The following is a 21,958-nucleotide window of genomic DNA, read 5'->3' as shown; positions in this document are numbered from 1 at the left end:
TTTATATGCTGCAGTTTAAAAGTAGTGAAGTACAGTACTTACTTTCCCAAAAGTAGATATTAGAGACAGAGAGACATGACAGTATCAGCTACTCTGAAGTCTTAGGCTGGCTCCTCACCAGCTGTCGACTCCGACCAGAGAGTAACACAGAACAGGGATACCTTTCCGTTGAACTTTGTGAATGAACAGTCAAATGGTCTCTGTAATTAGATCACACAACATAAACGGGGGGGGGGGGGGGGCAATACACAAGCATTAAACTTTAATAACCACTTTCTTGCCCACTAAACATACTAGCAGGAATACGTAATAACATTAGCAAGTTAGCATTAGCGTGCTAAAATCACGTTAGCAGTGGTATCTGGTCTTCAATATCCGAGACATAGCAGAGCAACATTAGATCAATGACTAGCAAATAAAAGTTAGCATGTTAGCATAGCATTAGCTTGAACTTCTAGCATAATTGCTTGCAAGGTGCTAATTAGATAATAAAACAATCAGTGTTGAACATGCATTATAACATTGAACAGTACATATCAATGGACAAAAGGTGATGCAACAAGCTTTTTAGGCAACCTACATATGCTCATGCACCTATATGCTGTTCAGTCTTTGCAAGTCCAGATCAGAAAAAAAGGAACTAATACAGAGCACACCTTAAGGGCCCCAGAAGGGTCTCTTCCCACTGTGCAAGGACACGTTCAAACAACGTCTTTTAAACGTCATTTTTGCATGTCTAATTTTAGTCCCCTGAAGGTGCAGACTGTTTTACCCTAGACGAAGTCTTTTTTCCGACGTCTAGTGAACGTCCATTAGTGACATCCACAGCACCTCTAATTGTTGTCCAAATGTGGTCTTTGTGGACGTCTTTTCTACGTCAAATTTAAACTCATTGTGATGTTGGAGGAGTAGTGAACCCAAAATGCAGACCAGAATGACGAAGTTTAACAGATTTATTGTTTAACTATTTCAGTGAAGGGAGGGGGTTCCAGGTGTAGGGGGTAGTGAGGGCTCTGGAGTGAGAGTGCTGTGGCTGGGCTGTGGTGCGGCACGGAGTGAGGCACTGGAAAAAAGGAGATGAGGCAGGATTAGTGGCGAGGTCGAACAAAGCACTGGAATTAATCATCAACAGGTGATGATGAGGTGAGTCTCTGCAGGCTTCTTAAAGGGAGCTTGATTGCAGAGCAGAGACAGGTGTGTCCAATCAGCCTCAGCGCCACTGGGGGAAGGGAGCAGCCTCAGAAGATCACAGTGAAGTAAACAGCAGTCACCACAACACAGGAACCGGAAATACCGAAATAAACTTAAGTGAAACGAGAAACACCACACTCATTTTAGACATTGTTTTTATACTGCTTCTAGTTTCTGTGCATAACTGTAGTCCCATTTCAGAAGGTGGCATACTGTTCCAGCTCATTTTCCTATAGCTTCACCTGATTTTCTCAGCAGCAGATGGTAACTGGAAATGCATACAAATGCGTTATACATTTCCACTTCAAACCTGCTACTGAGCCAAACGAAGCTACAGGAAAATTAACCAGTACAGGAAACAAGTCCTCCACCTTCTGGACACATGGGACTACAGTCAGGTTTAAATAAATCACAGTCCAATCCTGAAGGGTTTCTTCCCCATCTTTACAAAACAATAGTAGAAAAATACAATAAATAAAATTACCTTGTCTTTGGTCTGTACCACAAATATGAGAACAATAAAAATAATATTAAAAAATTTATATAAAAATATAAAACAATAAAAACTAACTAAACACTGTTATACTACAGTATAAAATCTGCTTTCTGACTAAAGTAATGTTAACGATGTCTCCCTGTTGAGAATTTCACCACACTGACGTTCATGACTTAGTATCCGCCACTAACGTTTGAGTTTACTGTAAATTTGGCTAGCTGGGCTGAGCTAGTACTTGTTAGTGTTCGCCATCTTTGTTTACCCCCACAGAATTGAAAAAGGTGGACACTGGTTTGCAACAAAGACTGCTGTTGACATTATAGAACGTAAAAGGTAACCTGCAGTCAAATATACTTACCTTTAACTTAAGCTTGTATTTCTTTAACGGCCCGACCAAGTCAGTGTGTCTGCTGTTGGCAGGCGGCACGAGCTTCCAGTTTAACAAAAGACATACGTCATTTTTCCTGCTGATGGTTTCACGCTTGGGCAGATTAGCTTCTGTCACTCCGCTTGTGAGCAGTTACCTTGGTTGCTGAGGTTGCATGATTGCCTGAGAAAAAGTTTGTTTTAATTTCAGTATATATATATATATGTGTGTGTAAGAAGAAAAATGCTGGTGTGAGCAGTATATTGAATAATGTCTATTTCATGCGCTTTTTAATTTATGTCAATATTCTGCACCTGACGTTCACGTCCCCAAGATGTTGAATAAAACAACACAAGTATTCAAATATTGAACTGCATATCAACGTCCAGGAGAGGTCGCACTTTGACGTCCAGATCCACTACTTGATTTGGAGGTCAGAATGACGTGCAGATTGGGTCCTGGACCGACCGACATGATTTAGACCAGATTTGCACGTCCTGTGGACATACCTTGGTACTGCCTGAATAAAGTCTATGTTAATCCTTCTAAAGCTTACTACTGTGCTGCCAACTACTGGACAAGGCAGGAATTCAGAACAGTACACTTAAAGGGCACATATTGTGCAAAAATCCCTTTTTCAGGCCTTTCTAACAAATTATGTGCTCCTGGCCTGTCCACATTCCCCTTAAGTACCAGAAAAATCCATTTCCTTTTCCCCTCTCTTTCTCCACCTTTCAGAAAAAGAATGCTGAAACAAGCCGTTCTCAGATTTTACCCTTGTGACCTCACATGGGGAGTAAGCACCCGCCTCAAGGTTTGGTTAGCCCTCCCCACTCAGAGGAAAGTTCCGGCCTCGTCTCCTGATCTCCCTCTCATCTGTTAGCTGACATGCTGGATAGCTCAGTGGGTTACCTTGCTAATTGTGGTCTGAGAGGTTGATGGTTCAAATCCCAGTCAGGTCCTTAACTTTGGATAAAAGTGTCTGGAACATTGTAACATCAGGAGAGCCACATCCATTTACTGAGAGGGGTGGAGTCACACAGCTCTTTAACATTTAAAGCCACAGACACAGAAACAGCTCGTTCTGAGCAGGGCTGAAAGAGAGGGGTTTTCAGACATGCAACAATCCTATACCAAAGCGTTTTTTTCAGCAACAAACTTCACAAGCATGTTTTGGGGACCTCTGAGACCAATATAAACTTGTCTTAAGAGGGTAAAATATGTCCCCTGTAAGTAAAAGTAAATTTAGGGATTCTTTATTATCAGTATGATTTTGGTATTGGCAGATAATAGCTTTGAAACTCTATTATTGGTATTAGGAGGTCTGAAAATTCTGTCAGTATGTACAACCAATATTTTGGCTATAAAAGTTGGCCTTTAGCAGCTGTAAATTTTGGCTGTACAAGCAAATAATCTAGTTTTTAGGTTGGACCGACAGACCTGCTTAGACCTAAGTCTTTTTCTGTATTCATCATCCTTCCTTATGCCTCAAAGTGTTTTAAGGACTGAAGTTTTAGGTCTGTACTAAGTATTGATATCAGCATCGGCTAAAATTGTTTTGTGGATATCAGCATTTTGGATATCGGCCAAAAATCCAATATTGTGCATCCGTAGTGAAATTAGTCATTTTAAAATCTACTAAAAAAAAATTACAAGGACACAAAAAAGCTAATCAATTACACCAATGTGAATAAATGTAATGATTTACTTTCCACTCCTTGTATGCTGTTAGATGATATGAATGTGTACAGAGTAAGAGAGAAGCTCTGTGTTTGAAGTGTAGCTGTTAATTAATATTATCCTTATACTTAGCACAAACACCCACCCATGACCACTAACCATCTCAGACTGACCCACCCTTCCCCCACCATGCACTGGACATGCAGTGGCACTTTATGTTTGCTGCTGTTCATGTTCAGCACTTTTTTAATTTATTTACCCCCATATATTTTCAATGCTGCTAATAGTAATGGATATTTAAATTACATACCATATTAATATATGTACATAATTCCATAAATATTAAAAAAAGGCATGCTGCCTTTGACTGTGTTTACATATCTCCACTGTGTTTACATGTCTGTCCTGTGTTTACATTGGATGTGCACATAGTACTTTATAAATCTCATTCATATTTAGTACACTCATGTTCCACTCTTGACATGCTCGACTCTCATGTATGTCTTATGCTGTTTATTTTGTTATTGTTTATTTTGTTGGCACTTAGTCCATGTGATAGTAAGCTCAGCTGTATACCCTCTCTGTGTAAGAATGACAAAAAAGTTGAAAAATTTCTGTAAAACTTTTTAAAACCTCCTGAGAATTTTCTCATAAAACTTTGGATCTGTATATCAGACATTGCATGTATTCCCCTCTGCTCTGTAAACAATCAAGAGAAGAATAAACAATCAGTTCCTCTCCCAGACATCTTTCTGAGTTTTACAACCACAATCAGACCTTGTCTGTTTTTTCAGTCCCCACAAACATTTCTCCTGTAAACATTGTCATCAACCTCCATCCCCTGGCGCAACAAAGCGCGCCGCTCTGCTTTTCATCCTCTAATATGCCACAAGAAGAGCATATTTTTCTCTTGACTGTACTGACTGTGCCACCCTGCAAGTCATCTTCTTTCATTGTGTGTGTGTGTGTTTTTTTTTCCCGGGGATGAGCTGAACCCGCAGAGTCACTGAGTCATCCTCTCTAGATGCAGAGTGGCCTTTTCTGCAGCCTATCAGATGTCACTGGGCTGCTGTGTTGTGGTTGCAGTCATTCAGAGAGGATGAATCACATTAATAAAAACCATCTCCGCTTTGCTCAACAGATTGGCCGAGGTCGGCCGCTGGTATTTCAGTGCCTGAAAAACGTGACAACACAGAAAACTTCAAAGTAAAGTAGCTGATGTGCAAACGCATTACTGTGTAGGCGGAGGGATCATTTGCATTTAAGGACATTTACTGTATTATCTGTTTGTTTAGCTTACTCTGGTGTGTGGGTGTACAGACACAGCAGGAGGGTCTAAAAACCCTTAACAAAGGCTTGTCTTCTTCCTCATCCACCTGACTGATCTCCTACCCTCATCACATGGCTGTGAATAACAACAGACAGTATTATACTGGTGCACTTGTGAGAGCCTTCAGTTATATAATCCATTCCTCAGCCTCGTCACCCAGCTGTATCCTAAACTTGATTTTAACTTTGATAAATCCAAGATTTTACCCCCTGTTGATGCAGCTTGTTAACAATACCCACATTAATACCTGTCCAGCCATCATAGGTGCTCATCACTTTGAGCTTCGTCATTTGTTATGGTAAACTTAATCAGAGGCTTGTGGCATATCTGTTCTAACTTGTATTTGAGCTTTTAAACATGTATATGGGTCCGTTATTTGTTAAATGCTTCTTGTTTGCAAAACTGTGAGTATTTATGTGTTTTTTTGTGAATTTTCCTGTTATTGCAATTCTTTTTTAATGTTTTTAGAAATTACCTGATGAAATGTTTCTATATTCTGACTAGGGCTTAACAAGTTAGGAAAATGGTCAAATTGCAAATTTTCCTTCAATATTGTGATTATAAATTATTTTCTAGGATCTTATGTATTTCTCAACAAACTAGCAATGAATAATTTTATATGATAACAAACACAATATTTATCTTGTGTTTTAAAAGACAAACAATTTTCAAAATCAGGGACGTAGGGTTTTTGCAAATTATTCTAGAATATTTACACTTAAATGTTTACATGATGTGTAGGACACAAGATGAAGCTCGATTACATCTCTGGTCTGAAGGTTGAAGATTTCTTGGAGAGGAGGCTGCAGACTAAGGTCTTCATACTTGGACTTGCTAAGAGCATCCACCATGCCCGTGTTCTTATCCGCCAGAGGCACATTCGTGTGCGTAAACAGGTGGTGAACATCCCTTCCTTTGTGGTTCTCAGCCTCAAAAATTATATCAAACTGGTATTTTGAAACTCTGTGATTCATGCATTTATGCTGACAGCCCTAACATAAACAGATAAAGCTGTGCTTTAGTCACCCTTGAAACCTCCAAGGCCTTTACGTTAGTTTTCTAACTGATTACAGTGAACTATGAAACTCAATTTGACTCTGTATTTATAATAACAGAACCTCAACACCAACAAATAAGGCTGGGTAACAGTAAGAAAAGAAGAGGTTTTTTTTTTTTTTTTTTTAATTAAGTCAATATGCAATTGGTTGAAATAATAATTATTAATATGTGTAATAAAAGTTCATTTAAAAAACTGCTTGGCATCAATGGTAGGAAATCATCATTTTCAAATAACACTGTTTTCTTCTGTCAAACCCCACAGATCCACCTCTGACATGTAAAAAATAAAAAATGTCTCCCTCTGGTGGTGAAAACAACGCACAGCCCATTTTTAAATATATCTATTTGACTCAGTTATTTTCCTCATAGAAACGATGAGTCCCACAGGGCCCGCATGAAAAAAGTCACATATTTCCGTCAAAAATTAATTCTCATCTTGATTTATTTAAATGAATAATAGTGACACTATTGCAATTCTAAAAGTACCTTTACTTTCAACAAAGGAAACATTTAATTTAAGGAAAATATTAAGTTATTTTGAAAGGAGTACCGTAAAATCTTCAGGTTTTGTGTTTTCATACAACTTAATATTTGTATGTTTTGAATTCAGAAATACAGACAACTATCATTATTCTCTGCATTTCCTTGATAACCAAACAAGCAGACCCATGATAATATTCATGGCTTATATTCTAGTCACAATCATAAATATCAGTGCTGTTCAGTATAATTGCAATCTCACATTATTACTGACTCATGCAGCACTAGTATCTGATCAGCTTACTTCATGTGTCCCGTCTCCTTCTAAATCTATGAGATATTGAGGCATATGAGCTCATGATGCATGATAGTTGTTTGTGTCCTGCTTCCTTGACCTGAAGTGTAACTCATCTCTGAGATATCTCCTCCTGTCACAGTTAACCAGATCATCAGACATTAAAGAAAATGAGGGGAGCAGCAATTATTGGAAAGAGGAAGAAAATGGGATCAAACAAAAGCCTTTTAGACGAGGAGGAGAGCTCAGCTGTGGAGGAGTCTAACTTAAAGGGATTTGTTGTTGCTGAATAATTGTCCATATATCTGGATGATGGCCTGAGATAGCAGAGCTCTCAAACATTTATTGTTGATTTATGAGGATCTGTTTGACAGACCAGCAGGCTAGAGAGAAAAAACATGCAGGTGAAAGGATGGCATGTTTTAATGGCCTTTTATTAGGACTCTGAATGTGACAAAGACATTTTTATTTTATGTAAATTTCTGTGACAGAAATGAGGAATTGCTACCATTAAATGCAATTAGATTTTAATATTTGAAAAGAAAATATAAAGACAGTCACATATGGTATAATTGGTCAGAGATCATTCTGTCCTCTTTTAAAGAAAGAATCAATTTTACACCATATTTCTTGTTATTTTTCATAATGTAAATTGTTTACAGGACTCTAACCCCCGTGGATCCAAAATGTAGTCATAAAAGGAATCAAAGATGTAACTAATACCTTTAACCTTTATTTTAAATCTCTCTATATAGTAAACTTAGCACAAAAGTAAGGAAATTTGTGCATGCTAGATTATTGCTTTGATGTAACAATGCTTCTTGGCAACACATCATATACCGTTCAAAGCCTGCTTATTAAACTTTTAAATGGTACATGAAAAATTTGGCCAATCTTCTCTGCCAGTGCCAAACAGCTTATTCTGCTTTGACTCTTGTTTGGTGGTTTGGATGATTGAAGTCTGAAGAAACAAGACATATTGGTAATTTATTCATTTAACAAACAGCAGCTGCAGCAGCGTGTGGAGTAGACGAACCATACACAGCCACAACAGCCTGGCTCCTCCTCCTCATGCTGGTCACCAGCCTGGTCACACACTGCTGTGGGATGGCATCCCATTCTTCAACCAGCACTTATAGCAAGTCAGTTAATGTGGTTGTGTTGGCCACTCTGGCATGAACGGCACGCCCAAGCTGATCCCACAAGTGTTCATTGGGGTTGAGGTCAGGACTGCTGGCACGCTATTCCATCTTTTACACTCCAGAATTCTGGAGGTAGATTCATTTTTTTTTTGTGGAGAGTGAGGGGAAGAGTGGAATGAGCTCCCCATCCCTGTGGGTAAAGGAGCTACAGGTCGGATTTAAACCCAGGCCCCCCATTTAGACAGAACCACTTACTACCCCACTCCACCCTTTATTTTTCTGCTTCACTTAGTTAACTTTTTTATTATTATCACTTTAAGATATAGATTTTATTTTGAATGTGCTATAGATGAAGGCTGTTGTGTCTAACTAGTTTTATTGTCCTCTGTTTGCCTTGTTTCCGCTCTTCTTATCTCTCTTTGTCCTCATCCTGTGGGTCAGCAGACACCTGCTGCTGTTTAAACTGAGTCAGACTCACAGCTGCTCATGTTTGTTGTTAGTGCTCTGCTGTTTATTCCTGTTTAAACAATACATTCATAAAGACAGCATGAGATGATTGAAACCTTTTTATATAGCTACAAGTTCCTGCCACAGAGAAATATCAGACTGGTAGCTCCCCTCTTGGACATTTTCCCACTCATTAATTGTGATACCCCTGTGAACGTCCAGCTGCTGTGAAGTGAAGCAGAGCAGTTCATCAGAAACTGTGAGAGAAGTCTCTCCACAGTGTGAGAGTGTTTGCTATCACGCTGGCTCAGCTTCTTCTAGATGTTTCTCCTGCTGATTGAAATGTAAACATGTCTGCTCTCCTCTTATCAGTGAGGTCACTGACACTCAGAACACACACAGACACACTTTGGCATCCTTATGACTGTTTCAACAGAAACACACCCACAGGCCCTCTCTCAACTCACTAGATCTAGGAGGAAAATGATTGTGAAGGAATCCAAAAAATGTAGTGCAGTCTATGTAATCTTCTGTGATAAGCAAACTAATTAGAATAAAGTCTTCGATGTGAAGGAATCCAAAAAATGATATTTGTGCTGAGCTAAGACATTATCAACTCAGGTTTGGTTTAATCATCCTGTTTTCAGGGATAGGAATGGATTTCTTTACATATTTACCTCCACTAGGAGGTTATGTGATCCGGTGGGTTTGTTTGTTTGTTTGTTTGTTAGCAACATAACTCAAAAGGTCATGGATGGATTTTGATGAAGTTTTCAAGAAATGTCAGAAATGGCATAAGGAAGAACTGATTAGATTTTAGGAATGATCACTGCCTGGATTCAGGAATTTTTTTAAAGGATCCTGCACTGTTACCACTTCACACCAGGAGATGGCGGACATGAGTAACTTCAACCCCAGCAGCATTTTTGGGTGTGTTTCTATACAGTTTTGGACTTAATAAAGTTTGAAAGATGCATGCCTGGGTGAGGAGATGAGTCGGAGCGTAACAGAGAGACAGCGAATTGTAGCGAGAATACTCACAATGCTTGGAGGAATAGAGGAATATTCACCCTCTGCCATGACTTCCAGTCATCCTGTGAGACCATGAGTGAGACTGTCAGTGCATCTGTTGGCACCGGCAGGCAATGCTTCCTTCATGACAGTTCACCCGTAGCGAAGCCAATGCTCTGCCTCACTGCATGTCCACCCCACCGGGAGGGAGTAATTGGCGAATGCCGTGGTGGGGGGCACATGGGGACAGATCCAGGAATTTATTAAAGGATTCTTCACTATTGGGAGATAGGGCTAATGGCGGAGGTCTGCGCTCTCTGAGTGCTTTTCTAGTTAATAAAGTCATCATGTAAAGCTGTAAAATATCGACTGCTGAAGAAAATGATGATCATGGACACTTGTAGGTCTCTCTCTGTGGTGATAAGAGAGTGGTAAAACGGACAATATCGGTACCTGTTTCAATACCAGAGCAACAACAATACAAGATCTTGGTCATTTCTTACTTCATACTGAAAGAAAACTCCTGCAAACTGTCTGATTGCACATATGCTTTGCCAGTGTTTTGGTGCAAATTCATTGCCAGTGTTTGGGCAATTTAAACAGGCTTTCTGTCGTTCCCTCATGGCAGCTTTGGGTTTAAATTGTGACTGAATTATGACATTTCTTTCAGTCATAAAAGTAGATGATGTGCCACTTTTAAATTGTGTAAGATTTTTGATGATTTTTTAATGGAACCAGCATCGGTTGAATCAAGGTGTGGACACACAACAAATTGCACTGATATGGAAAATGTTTTGAAATAATTCCTTGGTTACAGTGGTACTGAGCGAGACAAGCAGTTCTGGTTTGTGCTTATCGAAGTAAAAGCCTGGTTTATGTGGGGAAACTAATCTTGTTTGTGCAGAATGCTTTTATTCTGAATTTTTCCTGGCTAAAGAAAGTCACACCTGGTATTGAAGAGCTGACACATGCTGCAGCTGTCATGCAGCAAACACACAGCCCAGCCTGGCATAGGGGTAAGACTCGGGATGGGGATCGAAACGGGTTCTGTGTTTTTGAAATACTCGAAAATCAATACCGTTTTAGCTTATCGATACTGCTATCGAGTCTCACAGGCTCTGTGACGTAACGTCATTTTAAGATATAACTGTTGTAAAAACATACATCAGTTCTTTCAGGGAGATATAAACTAAAAGCACATCAATACTGTGCATCACATTAAACCAGAATGTGGTACCTTCAGCTGTCGGCTTGAGGAAAAAAGATGCCTGCAAGTCGCATGCAATCATATCCACCTGCGCTGGGAGTAACTGACTCTCATACCACTCTCTTCAGCTGCTTTAGAACAGTTTTCTTCTTCAGCTGCTCAGATAAATGCTGAAAAGTGTTCCAAAACTTTGTAGCAAGTCCTGTTTGTTAAAATAATAATCCAGTGTAGAAATTGGCAGAATTGAAGTTAATTAGCAGATGTAACTAGCTGAAAACGGAAAATATGATGCTTTCAGGTAACCTCAGTAAATTAGATGACTTTATTCTATATGTTATGATGTGTTCAAATGTCACATAATAATGGGAGAATTTAGTTTTTGACGAGGAACCTTAATAAATACAGTTGTGACTATGAAGAATGTGTTTATATCTGAGGGATATAAAATAGATGTTACAGACTGAATCGTAGCTTTTTGACTCAAGCTCTACTCAGCTAAGACCACTCCAGTGTAAATATTTGTCTCCATTTTGTTTTTCCACCAAACTATAGGAAAGTATTGATAGTGGTATCAATAAGGACTCAGATCAATAAGGAGTATCAATAAGGGTATCAATATTAGTAAAAATTAACAACCCCCATCCCTAGGTAAGGCCAACCTCTTTCTTATACAATTTTGTGCATAAGTTTAGGCATGTTTGGGCCAAAAATCAAAGCTGCAGTAAGGCTTGGATTTGTTGAGTAAGCTGCCTGAAGGCAACATCAGACGAAATTTAGGATTGACACAACCCTGGTCTAGCTCTGTATGTCCTTGCATATTACACGGGGCATGGGAAAATAATCTGTTGTAAAAATGAGCAAAGTTTTCAGGGTGTAGTAAGGAGTGGATGTGGCGAGTCAGCACTGCCTAGGACTAGACTGGAGCTAGCACCGGATGGTAGTAAGGTTGCCATGAGCCCCTGGTCATGATATGGATGCCCCAGTGTCCCAAAAGTCACCCGCATTCTCCAGCCATATTAGCATTATTATTGACTCTCCAGCCCTGGGTTGTAGGGCCTTAGGCTTGTGATGAATTCATTGTGTACGGCTATCCAATTTAAAGCTTCTCTTTGATTAATTCTTGGGTAAAACTGGGAACAAAGGCTGACACCTACCCTGCTGTAGGTGTGACAAACATTAAAAATAACCACATTAAATAAATCAGTCTGATTTCTGTTGGTCTGGTTTGTATTTGAAGCTCACATACAGGCATCAGTATTCATTTCAGTGTGTTTCATTACCTCCTTAAACAACCCTCACAGGAGCTTTAACGTGAAAATATTGATCACAGAAGCTTTAATAAAACACCTCAGACCTGATTCAATATTCAGACAGCATCAGATAGACATGAATATTTCAATCTCATTAAGGTAAAAGATATACCCTCTTCTCCTCCTTCATTTTACTCTGCTGACTTCTTCCTCATCTCTCCTCGTGTTCTTTCTATCCTCAGGCTTACCCAGAAGCCTGGCTGCCGGTGTCAGCTTCCTAGTGGGAGACGCTGCTTTACACTTTCTCTTTGATGAAAAGTAATGTCATTAATGCTGCGTGGACAGCTCACAGCTCCTGTGTGGGCGTTCTTTTTTCTGACCCAGCAGACTTGTTTAGACAGCAGAATTACTGATCAACTTATTATCCACGCCGTTTTTACATCTTCTTGATGGGGAAATCTGTACGGGAGTTGATGACAAGATTTAGTGAGATTTCAGTAAGAGAGATAAAACAGACAAATCTTTTTAGTACACAGATATTTGTTACGTGGTTTGACAGGTGGGATTCATCAACTCCACAGTCTAATGTGGTGAACTGCCTCCTGGAGCACGCGCGGTAATCCCTGTGGGATCCTTCATAACTCTACCTGCTCTGCCTCGCTCACCCGAGGGCTGCAGTAATCTCCAACTGTACTACAGCAGCACATATTTCCATCTTGGTGTGTTTATCCGCCTGTCTCTCTGTTTCATTAACAGACAGCACCCATTCTGCACCCTCAAAAGCTGCCACTTTTGTCTTTACACACCCTCTCTCTGTTTGTCATGTCACTGTTTGACCACAGAGCTTGCTGTGTAGGAGGTGCAGCTTTTCCTCCTCATAAACAAACATATCTCAGTCTTAGATCTTAAAAGTCTTGAGATCATTCAAAGCCCATTATCAAGATTCACTTCCTGGTACCTCTGTGGTATGTCCGACCCCTCTCTGTTCCTCCTTGCCTTCGCCCTCTCCAGGGGGCTTTCGGTCAATCTTTCCACGTCGGTGCATAGCATACAGAACTTGACCGTCTAAGCCTTCTTCACGCTGGTTTACCCCACTTTCAGATTCTCAGCCCACCCATCCCCCCGAGCAGCTCTGGGGCTTCACTCTGACCGTTTCCTCACAACTCATGACCAGCACATGATGAGAGAGTGGCCATGGCTCAGGTATTAACTGAGACAAAAAAAAGGGAGACAAAGGGATAAAGGCAAGCTGGTACAACATTTACACTGGGCTCAAATCACCGCTTCATGCCTGGAAAAATACAGAGATCCTTCATCATATTCTCATGTTTTAAAGATTTCTGGAATATGCAAAATTATGGCACATTAATGCTCTCTTGTCAAAGTTATGATCCCATTTATCTGAAGTCATAAGGTTTTTTATTCAAATGCAGCTGTAATAAAAAACAAGTGTAACATATCACGGGGCTTCTATCATGCATGTTTTTAAAGATTTCAACCATTGTCATGTCTGTTTTCTTCAATTTAAAAACAAAAGAATGAGTTTTTTTGACAGAGTTTACTTTGTTTAAAAAAACTCAACTGCCATTCTACAGCCTAGTTTACTGTCCATGATATGTAACTCAGCAGTCTGCAGCTCTTGGTATGAAAATGAACTGGGCGGAGGAAAACTGCATTACGCACAGGCTGTGTGTAATGCAGCATGCATAACAGTGTAATGCTGTCTTTTCTGATATCACACTACCTGAAGCAGCTAGCTATGCATGCACACTGAGCAGCTCTGTTTAACCTTTGCTGTCACCAGATATGAGAGAAACAGAAACTGTGCAGATGCTTCCTTATTTCTTTTTGGGCAGTTTTTTATTCAGTTACCAGTTACTTTAACGGCACCCCCTTTTACACCTTTAAACACAGACCTCTGTGGTCAATCACAAGAGGTGATTTTTTTACCTGTATAAACCAGCTCTACTCAGCCTCTCTCAGAATACTTGATTTTGATCTGTGACTCATTAAATGCAAATGAGTTCCTTCTCACCCTTTCTTCCTCTTCTGTGTGCTTCATGGCTGTGGGTGTAGAGATACCAGGTGAGTGCCAGGTGATTGATTGGTAATTGTGCTGTGGGTTGAGTATTGAAGGATCCTAAGGTTTAAAACATAAAGCCCTGAAACAGCTTACCTGACATGCTAGATCCACTCATATCCATTTCATGAATATATTTGACATTCATCTGGCATTCATCTTGACACTCCCATAGAAAAAGGGTAGGGGTAGGGCAGGACTTGTCAGAAAATCTTCAGAAGGTGATAGGAGCAATGTTCTGTCTGTCGCATTCATGGCGGGCCAGTCAGAGCGACGAATTGTGTAGTGCGCATGCGCTACTTTTGTGCAGGCTACCGTTGTCTTAGATTATTAATGGTGAAGGAATTTGTTGTTCCTGGTTACTTAGATTTATATAGCTACATTTTCTCCTCTCTGTCTCTCTCTGTGTCTGGAGACTGAGTGCATGGAGCCCTGAGCAACGTCATCCCCCCCTCTCCTCCTGTTTTCCTTTTATCACATCTGATTGGTTTAAAGTTGTACACAGAAACACATGCACCAACACAGACACATCGAGTGAACCACAGCCTTATGTTAATGAGGAAGTGTCTTTGTGGCGTTGGTTGTTGCAGAACGTTGAGGAGAAAATATCCTCCCTTTATTCTGTGCTCTTTTGTGTGGGGAGGGAGACGTGTAAAAACAACTTCAAAACAACAAAAAGTGAGGAAGTCCAGTGGGCAGTCATATTGAATTACCCAGTGTGACAGAAGAAATAAACATGTTTACAGCCTTGTTGAGATGCCGTTTTGGTCTGAATATATCATGTATTTACTTACACTTATTGTAAAGGCATGATTTTAGATGATTGCTGTGGCTGAGTTGACAGGTTGTTTTAGTTTGCCAGTATGATTAAGGCCCACATCAGCTCCATGTCTTTATTGCCAGGTTGTTCAAAAGACAGCATTTCCAATATGGACACTGCCATTGTTTGGCTTCAAAACTCTAGTGCATAAAGTGGGTGAGGTCACGATATCCGTTATTTTAACAGTCAACTGACCAAGAAAAATTCCCAAAGTGTAAAAAAACACTCCTAAACTGTGCTGTACTTCACACAAGGAACAGCATCTTCTGTTTCTTAGAAGGCAACCTACTTTTTTATGTCTTCAAATATGTCCCTCACTACTTTATCCTCCTCTGACTCTTGGCTAAAATACTCCAGTATTTCCCAAACAGCCACACTCTTAAAAAACACAAACACTTTTACAAACAGCAAGCAAAGCTAGGTATAGCTAAAAGCCTGTGGTGCACTGCTGTGGCAGACAATAGAGCAACAGTATGATGTGTGTTTTCCTCCTGAAGCAGCAGTCCCAGCATTAGAGTTTGTCAGAGAGAGGTACTTTCAGGAGCAGAGCTTAGAGGAATTTGCTTGACATTAACTTTCATGGAGATAAAAAATTCATGAGTGGGGAAATGGTGTGCTAAGGATACATGTTTTTAAGTTGAAAGTAAGCGTCTTATCCTTGTAAAACATGCTGTTGGTTATGTGTGCATGCGTGTATAATGAACAGCTTTGAACATGTGTGTTGTATGCAAATGGAATAGACATTATTGTAATGCATATTCTCTGTGGAAATCATCTTTAATGATCCATCTCTCCCTCCCCCTTCCCTTTGAATCTTCTCCCTCGTTTCACTCCTTTAACCTCTGTCATCCTCTGTCACATCGCTCCTCCTTGCTCTCGTCTTCTTTTTACCCACTCCTTGTTCTTTCTGCAAGAACTCCCAGACACACAATCTTCTCTCCTCTCTCCACTGGTGCCACTCATGCTGTTTGGAAGAAATGCTGGTTTATTTAAACACTATGTATATTCTATAGCTCTGTCATGTAGCAGCAGCGTCCTCATTCAAGTGTTTTAACATCCTTCTTTTCCATTGTTTTTGTCAGATCAGCTTTTGATCAGGGAACAAATTGCTTCCCTGCACGCACTCTGCTCCTTATTCTGGAAAGACGCAGGGGGCCGTGACTCCTGCTGGGACCCCTGAAGTCTTCTCTTCTCTTCTCTTCTCTTCTCTTCTCTTCACTTCTCTTCTCTTCTCTTCTCTTCTCTTCTCTTCTCTTTGAGTTTTTTGCCTTTAGAACATACTGGATCTAAATAATTTGAGATGCACAACCTTCTAGGTCAGTAAAAGTATATTTCCAAAGCAAAAATACAAAAAGAAAACAGGCTGCATTGTTTGCATTTTAATTCTTGCAGACAAACTTCAGCAAAGTTGGCTTCAGCTACCCTAGCTATTTGACCCTCATAGTATTAGAAAATGACAGATTTAAAGTTTCTTTGCACGACTAAATGGTACAAAAAGTTTTGAACATGCCCACTGTTTTATTCATTTAGTTTTTCACTAAAGCACCACTGTTCATGTATTTATAACCTGATTTTATTTGGGATTAATGCGCTTTGATTTTTTAAAAATCTGTACTCACTTTGCTGTCTGATTTTACTTGTGTTTTAACTGCTTTGTTTTCTTTGCTGCTTTTAAAAGTACTCTATAAATACTGATAGTTATTGTAAGCCCAAAAAGCAAGATTTCCCTTTTATTGCTGAAATTTTGCCATGCATTCCCTTATCTGTCTTTCTTCCTCATTTGTCTCCTTTCTGTCCTGCTGTCCACCCCACAGAGACTTTTGAGGTCCTGATCAGGCAGGCGGAGAATCACACAAACACCGTCCTCCGTGAGTCCTACCGCACCATGGCTGATCAGGCCATGGGCCCCGTGCAGGAGCTCTTCACTGACATCGGCCTCTTCCTGCTGGGCTCAGAGCTCAACGTTGATGACTTAGTGCAGAGATTTTTCGACTCTCTCTTCCCGCTGGTCTACAGTCATCTGATCAACCCTGGCCTCAGTGACATCTCATCAGGCTACGCTGAATGTGTCAGGTTGTCCAGGCGGGATGTGCGACCCTTCGGAGCAGTGCCGGGTATTCTAGGTGATCAGATTTCTCGATCTGGTGTCTCCGGAAAGCTTCTTCTTCAGGCTCTTCACCTCGGCATCGAGGTCATCAACACCACAGACCACCTGCAGCTGAGCCGAGAGTGCAGGCGGGCCTTGCTCAAGATGCACTACTGTCCTCACTGCCAGGTACAGACGCATGTCTGTGGAATATCGATCAGAATCGATGCCGGTCTTTACAGGAATCACTGATCTCAAAGTTATTCTCTCCACAGGGCTTGACGCAGGCTAAGCCCTGCATGGGATACTGCCTGAATGTGATGCGGGGCTGTTTGGCCAGCATGGCGGAGATCGATGTACACTGGAGGGAGTTTGTCCGATCACTGGAGGGCCTGTCAGCACGGATGCAGGGACCCCAGGATTTGGAGCAAGTGCTGATGGGAGTTCACACGCTGCTTCACGATGCTGTCGGACACGCACAGAAAAACGGACCTCGCCTCTCAGCACAGGTCAGATTATCTCATATTCCTTTTTTAAACTTTGTTTTTGGCTCATATGCCTTAACTTGGATCAGACGTGGACAGAGTAGGAAAATCAGGAAGAGAATGGGGAAGGACATGCAGGAAAGGAGCCAAAGTTCAGACTTGTACCTGGGCTACTTGATTGGAGGACTGTAGCCTTGATACAAAGGGTGCAACCTAACCACTCTGACCTGGTGCTCAAGGTCAGATCATCTTTGAAGAGAGAAATACATAAAAGATACACGATAGAAGGATATTAAAAACAAACAAACTCCAGTACAGCTAAAGATGCAACATCATATTATATTTTATTAAAATTTACAAACAGATAAAAAGTTTTGATGCTGCGGAGGGCTTTTTATGTACCATGATGAGCTCCCTATAAGCAGGCCATCCCACAGATTTTGCTGGGCCCCTAAAAAACACAGAGAGCAGGCCCTCCCCTAGTTGTGATTTATTGATGGTATCAATGTATGAATGTTGGATCAGTAGCATAGTGCTAGCGTCCTGGCTAACAGTTTAACAGAAAGTATGTTAAAGTAGTATTGGGTTCTGTTAAAATCATTTATTCATGCTACTTTTTAACCTGTTTCACCACAATCCATCCATTTTTGTCACTTCTTGTTACCACTTTTAACCAATTTTTGCTTTTTTTTTTTTTTTTTACCTATTTTGGCTAGTTTGACCATTTTTTGCCAGTTTTTTGTCTTTTTTTCCCACCATTAACCCATTTTGCAGCCTCCATTTTCCACTTTTTACCCATTTTTTGCCACTCCTTACAGGTTTTGCCATTTGGGGCTGCTTTTCAGCCCCTTTTCTGTTTTTTTGGAACTTATTTTTACTGTTTTTTGTCACTTCTTTTTTGCCACTTTTGCAACTTTTTTTTCCAATTTGTGCCACTTTTGACCCTTCCTTTTTCATATTTAACCCATTTTTTCAGCTCTTTGCCCATTTCTGCCACTTCTTGTTACCACTTTTAACCAATTTTTGTGGATTTTTTTCCATTTTTGCCACTTTTAATACATGTGTGCTGCTTTTCTACCTTTTTCCAACTGTACGCAATTTGCAGCTTTGTAACCATTTGTGTCCCTTTTTTTTGTAAACACATTTTACATATTTCTGTTGCTTTTTTGCCCATTTTTGCCAGTTTTGACTAAATTTCAACACTTCCAGCCCATGTTTGCCACTTATTTGGCCCTTTTTTCACCTAGTTTTGCAGGTTTCTTTCATTTACCACACTTTTTTTTTTTTTTTAACTTTTTTGCCACTTCTTTTCCCTTTGTGCTGCTTTTTACCCCTTTTTTCTATGTTTAATAAATTTTACACCTTCTTCACCGATTTTTGCCACTTCTCCACAACTTTTACTGCTTTAACCCATTTATGCCATTTTTTGGCCTTTTTGCTACTTTTTTTCAACTTTAATAGTATTTTTGTGGCTTTTTGCCTTTTTTTTTTTTTAGCAACTTTTTCAACTTTTATTTTTTGGCATCCTGATGTTTGCACATGGCATAGCTTAGAGTGGTACATATTCAATAAAATATTGCTAATGCAGTTTAACTTTACAATATACCATAATTTTGCTGACCCTCATGGACCTCCAGTTTGGCTGGGCCCCAGAAAGCTCTCCCCTTTAACCTCCTTTGTGGGCAACCTTGCCTAAAAATAGGAAAAGTTACCAACTGAGGTACCCCAGGTGTTGTATGAGAGACTTTAATAGTATACCCTTGATACGTGCTCTTTTTGGCTCTTTTTTTGTGGTATACTTTTAAGATTTTTAGTGGTTTTCTATGTTGTGAAAAACATCCTCAGCAGTAAGTTTGACAGTGTAAATAAGAGAACAATGATCTAATGAAACCCGTTAGAAAGTTAAAGCCTGAATCTCACTGCTGTTCTGCTATGAGCTCTTTGTCAGGTAGATTTATGTTGTGAAAACAAAAGATAAATTGCTTGACAGATCCAAAATGTGAGACTAAGGGGTCGATTTATCTTTAGAAATAGCATCTGTTTGGGGAGCTTCGAGACTGCCAGGAAGTTAAAATGCCCGGCAGCAGTCAGCCCTGTCAACAAAACAAAATATGTTATCAACAAAGTATACAAATAAACTCTCAATCATAAAGTGTGAGATACGGTTCTGACAGCTTTTTATGCGACTTGATGAAAAAATAAATCACATATAATGTATATTTCCTGATCCAAACTTTGCCTCCTTTTTTCAATGAGACACAACGTCTCCATCTAGTGGCCATCTTTTAACATTGCAGCCTGTCAGGCCGCACATGCAGTACATTAAAAATGGGAGATGACAGACTGGGCTGCACTAATGGCGTTACAATAAACATGTGTCACTCAGACATCTAAATAAGGAAGTATTTGTCTGGCACCAGCAGAGTTTAGCCTTTAATAATGCATGTTTCCCCCTTTAGTGTTTAGACTTAAATCTGCGTGTCTCTTTGGGTAATAGGTGCACAAACTGTGTGGGCCGGCGAGCAGGAAGCCTGTGCAGTCAGTGAGCATTGCACACAGCAGCAGCAGAGAGTCCCTCCCTCTGAAAGCTGCTGTTAGAGTTTCAGGAGACTCGCTCGCTGTGAGGAGAAGGTGAGTGGGAGAAAGATGACAGATATGGGTAAAGAAAGATGAGCTGCATTCATTAAAGCTGTCATTCTGCCTCTCCCAGGGACTTTCTGAACAGTTTACGTCTCTATCGCACGTTCTACGGTGGCCTGGCAGATCAGCTGTGTGTGAGCGAGCTGGCCTCTTCTGACGGCCTGTCCTGCTGGAATGGGACGGACATCGTAAAAAGGTTTGTGTTGAACAGCTCAATAATACAAATGAAAAATTAAATAACTCCACTTTCCAATTACTTAAGGTAAGGATGCCCCTGAGTTTCCATAATCTCACACAGTTTAGTAAGATCAAAATCTTGGCCTTGAAATCCACAGTGAATTCCACTCACTGATCTTTTATACAGACATGCTGCCAGTGTGGTGCTCTAATGACTTCATATAATCTCACGTATTTATAGGAATCTGACGGCAAACATACATGCAATCACTTCATGATATAATCACACTCCATGACTCTAATTGACTCAGTCAGCCTTTGAATTTTACATGAAAGCTACACAGCCATACAATGTGAAAGCTATACAGCATACACTCTCTTTAATGTTTAACAAGCCACTTGATTAATCATTTTAAGTTGAAGAATCAAGCCAATTACCAGTAAACACAAGAAAATCAACAGGTTGCACTCCTCTTTAATTCAAAATATGTTTAATGTCAGTGTAACTTAACTCTGATAATTGAACATCACTGTGATGAATGGTGTATATGCAGAGTTTGACTATGGGAGAGGGTTTTGACTTTTGTCTGCTGGAGTGGGGCAGATCTTACTTCTTATCTTATTTCTTTATTTTTGCAAACACAGTAGATGCAAGCTTAGAATTGAAAATATGTAAGTCTTGAATTGAATTGATCTTATTTAGTAGAGACAGTGCTATTTGATAGAGTAAAGAAATGTTTGCTGCATAGAGAGTTTTCAGCTATTACTAATTTCTGTCTCTGATACCTAGTTGGGCCTTTATACAACCAGAAAATATATAGCACAATATTCAGCATATGAAGATAGAATAAAATAATTTGCTATATTTTGGGAAGGCAGAACTCAGTCTGTAAGGACTTGAGCAAGGACCTGAAGGATCAGAGGCACAAGTCCTTACAGACTGAGTTCTAGTTTGACCGATGTCAGGATATTGGTCTAGGTGCTGGATATGTGCCACTTCATTTCGTAAGTATTGCCAAGGTGCACTGAAGAAGAGGGCCAGACTGCGAACCATTCAGTCGGCTCTCTTTCATGTTCTTAAAGTTCTGAGTCTGGCCCTCCCTGGCAGTGTTTACACAGGCTAGAGAGTGTGCATGATTATGTAATTGAAATGGTAGTCAGAAATCAAAATGGATCAATACTGACAACAGCACTGTAACACTTTTTACAGCAGTGTCTAGTATGCTATATATTATATATCATATATAATAATATTATCATATTCATAATATAATATGATAAAAAAATTGTAATATAATCATATTTGACGGCAAAACTTTGACCTATCCAGCTTTACTTTAATGCCATAGACTGTGATGATGTCATATTTACAATTGAACCAGGAAAATACTTGCATCTTAAAATGTATTGAGTAGTGGAGGACCCAGCTTCCTCCTGATATCGTACCTTTTTTTTTTTGATAGAGGGAAAAGGGTGCACATTGGATTGTAGGTAATTCCTGCTAGTGGAGGATAAATATGTGCATCCTTGAAAATTTCCTGTTGATTTAGTACTTCAAAGACTTTTGAGGACCCTGAACATTGGAACAGTCCTCCTATAGCAGTCGATTATGTTGTATCGTTCAAAATCAGCTGTTCCAGAGTCCATCCGTGGCTTTTAGGCTTCATTAACGCATGCCGATAGGATTCTGGTTGTGCATGAATTACTGCCTGCGT

The 21,958-nt window shown here is 40.0% G+C and overlaps 1 protein-coding gene across 1 annotated transcript in view; it reads left to right on the top strand.

The window, feature by feature from the left end:
• Positions 1–21,958, top strand: part of gpc5a (glypican 5a) — a 233,352-nt gene that overhangs the window by 39,320 nt on the left and 172,074 nt on the right. Inside the window, exons 3-6 of the mRNA XM_041796648.1 lie at positions 16,670–17,130; positions 17,217–17,450; positions 19,924–20,057; positions 20,137–20,262. Coding sequence (XP_041652582.1) covers positions 16,670–17,130; positions 17,217–17,450; positions 19,924–20,057; positions 20,137–20,262 — 955 coding nt within the window. The remainder of the gene's footprint in view (positions 1–16,669; positions 17,131–17,216; positions 17,451–19,923; positions 20,058–20,136; positions 20,263–21,958) is intronic.

The sequence above is a fragment of the Cheilinus undulatus genome, linkage group 1 (genome assembly GCF_018320785.1).
Source record: "Cheilinus undulatus linkage group 1, ASM1832078v1, whole genome shotgun sequence".
NCBI lineage: Eukaryota > Metazoa > Chordata > Actinopteri > Labriformes > Labridae > Cheilinus > Cheilinus undulatus.
Note: the sequence above shows the minus strand (reverse complement) of the source record. Positions and strands in the feature narration are given on the sequence as shown.